The sequence below is a fragment of the Priapulus caudatus genome, unplaced genomic scaffold (assembly GCF_000485595.1).
Source record: "Priapulus caudatus unplaced genomic scaffold, Priapulus_caudatus-5.0.1 Scaffold101, whole genome shotgun sequence".
Lineage (NCBI taxonomy): Eukaryota > Metazoa > Priapulida > Priapulimorpha > Priapulimorphida > Priapulidae > Priapulus > Priapulus caudatus.
The window spans coordinates 244023-255482 of record NW_014577162.1 but is presented as its reverse complement, the minus strand read 5'-3'; the positions used below and the strand labels follow the sequence as shown (position 1 = coordinate 255482).

The 11460-nt window shown below is 53.4% G+C and overlaps 1 protein-coding gene across 1 annotated transcript in view; it reads right to left on the bottom strand.

The window, feature by feature from the left end:
* LOC106805125 (ATP-dependent RNA helicase DDX54-like) overlaps positions 1–11424 on the bottom strand; it is a 37419-nt gene extending 25995 nt beyond the window's left edge. Inside the window, exon 1 of the mRNA XM_014806606.1 lies at positions 11221–11424. Within this exon, the coding sequence (XP_014662092.1) occupies positions 11221–11307 (87 nt within the window). The 5' untranslated portion in view covers positions 11308–11424. The remainder of the gene's footprint in view (positions 1–11220) is intronic.
* Positions 11425–11460: the final 36 nt, after the last annotated feature.

The window sequence follows — 11460 nt, the reverse complement described above, 5'->3', positions numbered from 1 at the left end:
GTCACCAGAGGAGGAGGTCACCAGAGGAAGGCAGTCACCAGGGGAGGAGGTCACCAGAGGAGCGAGGTCACCATGTCACCAGGAGGAGGACGGTCACGACACCAGAGGAGGCAGTCCACCAGGGAAGGAGGTCAACAGAGGAACAGCCAGTCACCAAGGGGAGGGCACCAGAGAAGGCATTCACCAAGGGAGCGTCACCGAGGGGAGGCGTCCACCAGGGGAAGAGGCCACCAGAAGGAAGGCAGTCACCAAGGGAGGAGCGTCACCAGGGAGGCACGTAACAGGGCAGGACGGTCACCAGAGAAAGGCAGTCACCAGAGGAAGCATCACCAAGAGTGAGGAGGGTCGACAGGGAAGGCAGGCATCAGGGGACGGAGGTCACCAGAGGAAGGGCAGTCACCAGGGAGGGAGCACCAGAGGAGAGGTTCACAGAGAGAGGAGTCACCAGAGGAAGGCATCACCAGAGGGAACAGGCAGTCACCAGGAGGAGAGTCTCACCAGAGGAAGGCGTCACAGGAGGAGGAGGTCACCAGAGGAAGGCAGTCACCAGGAGGTCACCACGAGGACGGCAGTCACCCACGGAGGGAGGTCACCAGAGGAAGGGCATCACCAGAGGGAGAGGTCACCAGAAGAAGGCAGTCACCAGAGGAGGAGGTCACCAGAGGAAGGCAGTCACCAGGGGAGGACGTCACCAGAGGAAGGCAGTCACCAGGGGAGGAGGTCACCAGAGGAGTCAGTCACCAGGGGAGGAGGTCACCAGAGGAAGCAGTCACCAGGGGAGGAGGTCACCAGAGGAAGGCAGTCACCAGGGGAGGAGTCACCAGAGGAAGGCAGTCACCAGGAGGTCACCACGAGCGAAGGCAGTCACCAGCCGGAGGACGGTCACCCAGAGAAAGGCATCAGTCACCAGGGGAGGAGGTCCCAGAGGAAGGCAGTTCACCAGGGGAGGAGGTCCGACACCAGAGGAGGCAGTCACCAGGCGGAGGAGGTCACCAAGAAAGAAGGGCATCACCAGAGGAGGTCCAGAGGAGGCAGTCACCAGCGGGAGGTCACCAGACAGGTAAGCAGTCACGTCAGGGGAGGCGGGTCACCAGAAGGAAGCAGTCACCAGGGAAGGAGGTCAACAGAGGGAGCATCACCGAGCGAGGTCACCAGCAGGAAGCAGTCACCAGAGACAGAGGTCACCAGCAGAAAGGCGTCAACCAGAGCGTCACCAGAAGGAAGGCAGTCACCAGGGGAGGAGGTCACCAGAGGAAGGCAGTCACCAGGGGAGGAGGTCACCAGAGGAAGGCAGTCACCAGGGGAGGAGGTCACCAGAGGAAGGCAGTCACCAGAGGAGGTCACCAGAGGAAGGCAGTCACCAGGGGAGGAGGTCACCAGAGGAAGGCAGTCACCAGGGGAGGAGGTCACCAGAGGAAGGCAGTCACCAAGAGGGAGAGGTCCCAAGGAAGCAGCCAACCAGGGCGAGGAGGTACAGAGGAAGGCATCACCAGGGGAGAGGTGCAGACACCAGAGGAAGGCAGTCACCAGGGGAGGAGGTCACCAGAGGAAGGCAGTCACCAGGGAATGATGCGTGTGAAGCAAGCCTGATCGATCTGATCAATTAAAATTGATCAGAGCAAATCTTGATTGATGGCTGCGTGTGAAAGCCACCTCAGCCCTCCTCCTCGTGAACCCCCCCCCCGAGCCACGGGTCTCCATGTCTCGCAGCATCTGCGACGCATCACGCGTGAGTGAGTTGAGGTGAGTAAGGTGTTGTGTGCGTCAGCACCAATTGCCAGCACCCATTCGTCACTGATACGCGTTGTGCTGTGAGATGTGAGAGCGGCGAGCTGGCGGGCGGCAAGGCGCGCGGCCAGCAGCGTGACTGGATGGGTTGAGAGGAGGCAGGCTCCGAGCGTAGCGCCTTATTACGAGTCCAAAGTGACGCGCGCGGGCTATGATGCGCAGTGCCCGCTCACTCGCTACACCACCGGCACGCACGCACCACGCACGCGACGCACGCACACACGCGACGCACGCCCGCATTTACAGCACGCACCACGATACACACACAGACGCACCGATACCACACACATACACAAAACACACACACCACACACATTACAGTGACACTTCACACGCGTCCCACGCACGCCACGCACGCAACACACACACACAGTTAACTCATGTATGCCATCAAACACCATAATTTATTATGTATTAAATGAATTATTGGAGTGAACCAAAACGATCGTAGACGAAATGGGAATCCGAATGCCGCGGTAGATTTTGAGCGTAGACACGAATTGGAGGTAGGCGAAATGGGTGTAGACCAACTGGGAATTTTCTGCCTGTTAGGCGCAGCGTGCGTGTGTACATGCTACAGCTAGCGGTGCGTGTGTACATGTACAAGCCTGGCGTTGTGTGAACATGTAGATATACAAGCGGTCGGCGTCGTGTTCTACATGTTACAAGCCGAGCGTGGTGTGTTTACATAGTACACACACGTGACGCGTGGCGTGTGTACATGTAGATATACAAGCGAGGTACGTGTTACATGTAGATATACAAGCGAGCGGCGTGTGTACATGTACAAGCGGACGCGTGCTCCGTTGTACATGGTAGATATACAAGCGAGCGGGAGTGTATACAGGTAGAATATACAGCTGCGTACCGTCGTGTGTACATGTACAAAGCGACGTGGCGTGTAGTACATGTACAATCCGTCTCCGATCTCACTGTGCCGCGAGCGTGACGTATTTTGTGTACATGTAAAGCGAGCATTGCGGTGTACCATTGTAAGGCTGAGCCCTGTCATGTGTACATGTACAACTGGCGAGCGTGGTGGTTTCGTTACCGTTGACATTGTACAAAGCGAGCGTATATACATGTTACAGCGAGCGTACTTGTTGACTATGTTTACAAGCGAGCGTGAGTGTATCTCCTGGGCACCTGTGTGTTAACATGTACAAGCGAGCTCGTGTCGGTGTACATGTACAAGCGGCATTGCGCTGGTGCTACCATGTACCAGTCTGCGACAGCGTGCCATGTGTACATGTACCAGCGGCGCGCGTTGCGTCGTGTACATGTACTAAGCGAGGCTTCCGTCGTGTTAATACATGTAACAAAGCGCAGCGTACGTGGTGTACATGCTACAAACGAGCTCCGTGCGTGTGTACGATGTACAAGCCGCAAGCCATACCTGTAGTGCGGGTGTACATGTACAAGCGAGCGTGCGTGTCGTACATGTTACAAGCGAGCGTGCGTGTGTACATGTACAGCGCGAGCGTACGTCGTGTACATACAAGCGACCCGTGTGCGTGTGTACATGTAACAACGGGTAAACCCCATTCGGCCTACGGTCCCATTCGCCTGTACTCCCATTTCGTCTGACTCTCAGGAAAAATTTGCAATAGTTCCCATTCTCCTACTCCCTGCCCATACTGCTATTTTATATATTTTCTATTTTTGTCAATTGTGTTCTCATATTTGTACCTCTGTTTTCTTCTGCGTTCCTGCTGTCTATCATCGATCTTCACACGGCACGCGCCGACGCACGCCACACACGCACCGCACACGGCGCACACGCACACGCACACGCGCACGCGCAACGCGCACACGCCACACGCACACGCACACGCACACGCACACGCGACACGCACACCACACCCACAACGTACACACACGACAACGCACACGCACAGCGACACACGCACACGCACACTCGCCACAAGCACACGGCACACGCACACACCACGCACGCACGGCACGCACGATGCATCACGCATGCACACACACACGCACCGCACACGCACACGCACACTGCACACGCACACGCACACCGCACACGCACACGCACACGCACACGCACACGCACACGCACACACACACACACATACTCGCACACACGCACGCACACACACAGGCAACATGCGTCTACATGCATTAGAAACGTCTCTGCGGGGGGATGAAGTAAGTAACAGCGCGGGCGATTACTGCTCAGGGACGGACAGCAGAGTGTGATAAATCTGCCATCAATATTAAGGCGGGTGTCACGATGTCGACGCTACATGATGCTACTTGCTGCGGGCTGCTGCTGCTGTGCTGCCTGCTGCTCACTACTACTGCTGATGACTACTTCGTACTACTTGTATTCTGTACTACTGACGCTACTACTGATGCTACTGCTACTCTATTACTGCCTACTTACTGCATGCTACTGCTACTGCTGTACTACTACTTACTGCCTGCTGCTCACTCTGCTGTTACTGATGCTGCTACTGCTACTACTGCCTGTTACTGCTACTGCTACTACGTACTGCTACTACTACTATATGCTGTGCTACTGCTGCTGCTGCTACTACTTACTGCCTGCTGCTTACTGCTGCTACTGTACGCGTGCTGCTACTGAATATTACTGCGGCTGCCTTACTGCTGTTACTACCACTACTGCTGCTGCTACTGCTGCTCTTCACTACTGTGCTTACTGCTACTACTACTACTGCCTGCTTGCATACTGCTGCTGCTTGGCTACTACTACTGGCTTGCTGCTACTGCTGCTGCTGCTGCCTGCTGCTGCTGCCTACTACTGTGTTACTTGCTGCTGCTACTGCTACTACTGCTGTTACTGCTACTGCTACTACTGCCTGCTAACTACTGCTTTTTGGGCTTTGGCTCACTGCGATGCTGCTACTGCCGCTACTTAACTTGCTGCTACTACTGCTGCTGACTACTGCTGCTACTGCTGTTACTAATGCTGTCACTACTGCTTGCTACTACTGCTACTGTGACTTACTGCCTGCTGCTACTGCTACTACTTGCTGCTACTGCTGCTGCTACTGCGGCTGCTACTACTACTGTGTGGCTACTACTTGCTGCTATATACGGCTGCTACTAACTGCTACTGACCTGCTGCTACTGCATACTCGCTACTGCTGCTGCCTACTGTACTGCTACTGCTGACTGCTATGATTACCTGCTAGCCTGCTACTGCTGCTGCTACTACTGTACTACTGCTGTTACTTGCTTGGCTGCTACTGCTGCTGCTGCTGCTGCTGCTGCTGCTAGCTACTGCTGCTGCTACTACTGCTGTACTTACTGCTACTGCGTGTTGCATACTTGACTGCTGCCTGCTACTGCCTGCTACTGCTGCTACTCGTGCCTACTGCTACTTGCTTACTGCTCTACTGACTGCTACTGCTACTGCTACTGCCTGACTGATACTGCTGCTACTACTGCCCTACTATACTACTGCCTGCTACTGCTGCTACTAGGACTACTAGGACTACTACACTTGCTGCTACTGACTACTGACTGCTGTGCCCAGCTGCTTAACTGCTACTGCTGCTACTGTGGCTGCTGCCATGCTGCTGCTGCTGCCTGGCTGCCTGCTACTACTGCTGCTGTACACATACTTATTATCCTTACATTCGTGCCGGCATGTCAACCATCGATTACAGAGAGAGAGGGGAGAGAAAGAGAGGGAAAGCGAGAGAAGGAAAGAGGAGGGGGAGAGGGGGAGAGGGGGTGAAGACTGCTGGCTGCTGGCCTGCTTGCTCGATTCGCTGGGAGTGGAGAGCCGTCGGGAGGTGAGGGTGCCGCTAATACACTATACAGTACATACATATACTATACATACTATACATAAGGGTAGTAAGTACATATACATACACAGCAGTAATCACCACACACGCACGCACGCACACACACGCCCGCACGCCACACGCACGCACCCACGACACACGCACGCATCTCACACACACACGCCGCACGCACTTCACGTACACACGCCACGCACGCACGCCGCACGCACGCACGCACGTACAACACGCACACACACAGACACAAGCGCGAGCACATACACACACACACACACACCACACACCACACACACCACACCACACACGCCCGCACGCATGCCCGTACAACACACAACACACATTACACGCAGCACATACACGCAAAGCGACTACACGCGCGCCAAACATGAATACGCGCTAAGTAAAACACGTACACAACGCGCGGACAGCCGCGCGACACACCACACGCGCACGACACACACACCGGCCTGCAAGCCAGCACGCGCTTAGCCCACGCACACCAGACGATTTTACAAACGATGAAACGATGAAACGATGAAACGATGAAAACGATGTAGGTGTGCGGGGATCATTTGTAGACGATTTTATTTTTATCGGACGATAATTCAAAATCAAAATGTTTGATTTCTGTGTGGACGATGATTTGGACGTGTGTTGTGGTGTTGCGCGTGACCTTGGAACGATTGAACAGCGTGTGCGAGCTGGCTGTGTAATTCACACTCAATTCGCTTGTCGCTTGATTGTTCGCTTGGACGCAGTTGTATTTTTTTCTCAGCTCGCATATTCAGCCCCGCACACCTATGTTTCATCGATTCATCGTTTTCATCGTTTCATCGTTTGCTAAAATCGGTTGCTGTGTGCGGTGTGCTTACGCCACGCGCACGCCACGGCACACACGCACGCACACACACACACGGCAGCAATCCAGCCACGCGTCCGCCGCGCCCACGCATACACACGCGCACACACACACGGCCAGCAATCAGCCACGCGCACGCACGCGCACACACGCGCGCACGCACACACACGGCCAGCAATCAGCCACGCGCTCACGCACGCGCACGCAACGCGCCACACACGCACGCACACACACACGGTCAGCAATCAGCCACGCGCACGGCCACGCCGCACACACGCACCGCCACATACACAACACGGCTGCAATCAGCCACGCGCACGCACGCGCACGCACGGCCGCACACTCACGCACGCACACCCACACTGGCCAGCAATCAGCCACGCGCGCGCAACGCGCACGTCACGCGCGCCACGCCACGCAACACAGGCCAACAATCAGCCACGCGCTCACGCGACGCACCACGGCGCACACACGCGACGCGACACGCACACACGGCCAGTCAATCAAGCCACGCGCGATCACGCACAGGGCGCAACGCGACGCGCGCCACACACGGCAGCAATCAGCCACGCGCTCAGCAGCGCACGCACGCGAACACACAGCGGCTGCACGCACGCACACGGCAACAATCACCACGCTGCTCGCGGCACGAGAAATTCACGTAATCTTACATTTCAGCGGCAATAGCTGCAGTAGCAGCGGTAGCACTAGCAGTAGCAGCGGTAGCACTAGCAGTAGTCAGTAGCAGCGGCCGACCGATACAAACGCGATCAATAACAACATGCCTCGCCTGCCTGCCTTGCCTGCCTGCTGCTGCCTGCCTGCTGCCTGCCTGCCTGCCTTTCTGCCTGCCTGCCTGCCTGCCTGCCGGCCTGCCCTCCATGCATGCCGTCCTGCCTCCTGCCTCCATGCATGCCTGTCTGCCTGGCGCTGCATAACCTCCTGCCTTTCCTGCCTTCCTGCCTTCCTGCCTTAGCCTGCCTGCCTCCATGCAGTGCTCCCTGGCCTGCTCCATTGCATTGCCTGTCTGCCTGCCTGCATGCCTCCCGGCCTTCCTGCTTCCTGCCGACCTGCCTGCACGCTACGCTACCCCGTTCTAGAGTAGGGCATCATGCTGCGTCGGTGGCAAGCCATACCAGCAACGAGTCAGCAGCAGTAGCTCAGTAGCATGAGTAGTAGCAGCAGCACAGTAGTAGTAGTAGTAGCAGTAGCAGTAGTAGCAGTGCAGTAGCCAGTAGCAGTAGCAGTTAGCAGTAGGGAGCAGTTAGCAGTAGTAGGCAGTAGTAGCGAGCAGTAGTAGCAGCAGCAGAAAGCAGCAGCAAGCAGCAGCGAGGCAAGTAGTAGCAGCCCAGCAGCAGCAGCAGCAATAGCTATAGCAGTCAGTAGTTAGCAGCACAGTAGTAGCGCAGCAGCAGCATAGGTAGCAGTAGCAGCGGCGAGCAGCAGCAGCAGCACACAGGTTAGCAGCTGAGTAGCAAGTAGCAGCAGGCATGCAGCAGCAGCCAGCCAGCCAGCAGCAGCAGCAGCAGCATCCGGCGGCGGCTTGAAGTGGTCCTAATTTGACTTTGCCGCGGAGAGATGGTGCCATGTTTATTATATCTTCCATCGAGCGCGCGGGAGCGTTGCCGCGGACAGCCAGCACTGCGCATTCGCGGCAGCATCCTCCCAGCATCGCATCCGAGCGGAGGGGCCGAAGCAAACAGCGGTGACTCCATAGCTGACAACGCGTGTACTGTCTAAGATGTCGGTGACATCATGGTGTTTACACGAGACGCCGGTGACATCATTGATGTTTACACGAGGACCCCGTGACATCATTGCGTCGTTTACGCGAGCGCGCGTTGGACATCATTGGGGTTTACCGAGACGATGCCAGCTGACATCATTGGTGTTTACACGAGCGCCGGTGATATCAGTGCGTTTACACAATTGGGTAGGTTGCGTTGGGATCACAGTTAGGCGTAGGAAGTTGGGGTTAGGTTCGGCTGCAATTTTCCACACGCAAGTCCTTACAACACGCCACACACTCTTTTCTCGCCAGGAGCGCGCCACTCAACGCACAGCACCGCTTACAAGACGGCACTCCGCGAGATCTCGCGCGAGACGACGGTGGCGCACCGGTCGAGGAGGATCGCAGCGATCATCGTCAGCTGGCAATTATTAAGTTTAATATACCAGAAATGAAGTGAGGGCCTCTGTGCGCATGCGGCGCTGTGTGCGGGCAGGGCAGCAGCAGCAGCAAGCAGCAGTGTACGCTGTTGTACACCGAGATCAATACTTACTTACTGCATAGCAGCTACTAGCTAGGGTGAATCCGAAAGTGCGAAAGGCCATAATTCTGTGGCCTCCAGCTGATAGCTAGGCGAGCAAAGGCTCGAGAGAGGGGGAAGAAAGGGCGCAAGAAGGGGAAGAAGGGGAGAGAGAACAAGAGCCGCAGAAGCGAGCCTGAGGCTCATCTGGAGGTATTTTGCTACGGTTAATAAACTATCAGATCGCTGCGTAGTGACACATTTGTTAGACGCGACAGATGATGCAGATACGCAGTCTGACGTACACTCAATTGCATTAGAACGCTCACTATCTCCCCCCAGCAGATATTGGTCTTATATTTAATATAAATGATACTTGCCTTTCACTTCGAATTAATGTGATCACTAGATTAAGCTATCTAATTTATTAATCTATCATATAAAAGATTTCAACATTATGGAAGCATGGACTCTACCAAGTTTAATTAGATGGGGCGGGAGTCCTTCTCTACCCCACCTCCCTCCCCACTGCGATCCCAACTCCCATTCCCCCATAAGCCTCCCACCTTACACTACTCTTGCCTCTCACTTTCCCCTACCATCCAATCTCCCTCCCCCTATAATTCGACCTCCCTCCCCTGCCTCCCACCTTCCCATCCCCGTTGCCACAAACAATCTCGCAGACTAATATGTACCCGATTTCACGCTCGCATTACACACCGATCACCAGTTTTCCTGATCCCCGTCTCAATTTACTACTCCTCCTCTCTTATCTATAGACTTTCTCTCATCTCTTTACATTAATAAATTAAAAATTAAAACCCGCGATGATGCCTTTTACTGCCCATTAATATGCTTATATTCCTCATGCCCCTGGTTAACAGTCATAGAATCAATATATATAGTCGTCTCTACTATGTCATATGGATAACAGCTTACTGTTCGCAACAAACTGGTAACAATGGATACGCAGGCAATAACGCTACAGGATATATAGTTAAGATTCAAGATAGTGAAACGTAATCATTATAATAATTATAATATGGTACTAGCTTAGTTATTTTATTCGTATTACAAAGTTACATAGAGAATAAAACATCTAATTTAAACTACGCTAATAGTTGCCAGACGAAGATTGGCGCAGGTGCAAGTGTAATCAATAATCAAAGATGGCATCGTTCCTGAAATCGTACAGTAGGTACAGGCTAAAATCCAAGTAAGTATATTCAGGCAGTTGCTCAGCTGTGAGTTAACAGGTGCATTGCAGGTTGGCAGGCAACAATTATGATAAGAAGCGTGCCAGCCATGGGCTGCCTGTGTTTTTGCCTCGTGAGCATTCACTGATTCATCATTCAGCCTTCAGGCCTAAGATGGCAAGCAGTCTGTCTATAGCACCCTAGCATTTTTATGGCTTTATTGAAAGGACCATGAAATGTGCTTTCCACTGACGTGCGAAGAGTAAGTGTTGGATAACCTTTTGACCCTCAAGAGGAGGGTTAAACATTGATTTGTTGACTGTTAACAAAGGACTGAACTGCTTTTGCTATTATTAGAGCCCATACCTGTGTCAATGTGAGGCTACAGTTGCACAGTTTAATTGCAAAGGCAAATGTTTGTTGAACAAGGTTTACGCTCCTTAAATCATATGATTTTCTAAAGGTCACCGCTGAAACAAAAAAGTTTTTCAATCGCTCGGTCACACCATGTCCTCAGAAAATGTCTAAAATCTGCCCTGTGCCCCATTGACCTTTGACCTGTGACCTCCAATTTCGGCACAATGATGGTTTTTCCTACCATGATGCTATACACCGACTATCACGAGCCTAGGTCAGGCCGTTTAGATTTGTGCCGCAATTTTGCATTTCCTCCCTATACCTTAAGTTAAGGAGTGAATGTTCCCCCTTCTTTTACACCTCTTGACCTTTGACCTTTGACCCCCAGCTTCGACATCCCAACTCGTTTTCGGATTACCCCCCCACGTCCCGAATATCGTGACCGTACGTCGAGCGGTTAAGATTTGTGCCCAACTGTTGACGGACGGACGGACGCACGGACGATCATGCGATTCTACAAGCTGCATCTGACTATGTCAGATGAGCTCAAAACAAGCTGAAGCGTGATTCTGTATGGGCGCCGCCATTTTGAATAAACCACGGTCGGTACTAATCCCATTCGGCTGTGATGGATGCCCGCTAGTCGTCTGGTCGGAACCGAGGTATCACAGCCGAAGGCGGCCCTGGCTGTGATATGGTGCAAAAGTTGATAGAATAAGTGTGAATTTCTGTCTGTGGTTGGAGCTGAAATGAAAGGTTACTGTGATCGCCAGCGTGCAGAAGTTAGACCCCTTCTTCTCTTTATATATATAACTTTTTTCTTCTTCTTTTTTCGCCTCAGGTCCCTGTAGGCTGTGGTGGCTGTGGTCGAGCGCCTAAATTCGTAACCCGACCAGGCTGTGTGACACCCTAACCCTAGCCCTAGGTATCTAACCCTAGCAATACCGTTTCTTGGAGCTACTAAATTCGATGCTTACATTTCGCTTCCTAAACCTCGAATTCTTTTTCTTTTTGGGCTGTGCTTTTAGATCTCCTTTCTTCCGGACTGAGCTCACATTCTTCATTATGTATAATTATTCAATGGGTTTGATTAAATCAACAAACACGTGTTCACGTTAATAAATTGTTAACAACAACTAGTGACAGTGTCACATCACATGTACTTTGTGGGCGCAGACATGACAGGTGTTGGTCTCGCGGAGTCTCGCGAGGTTTCA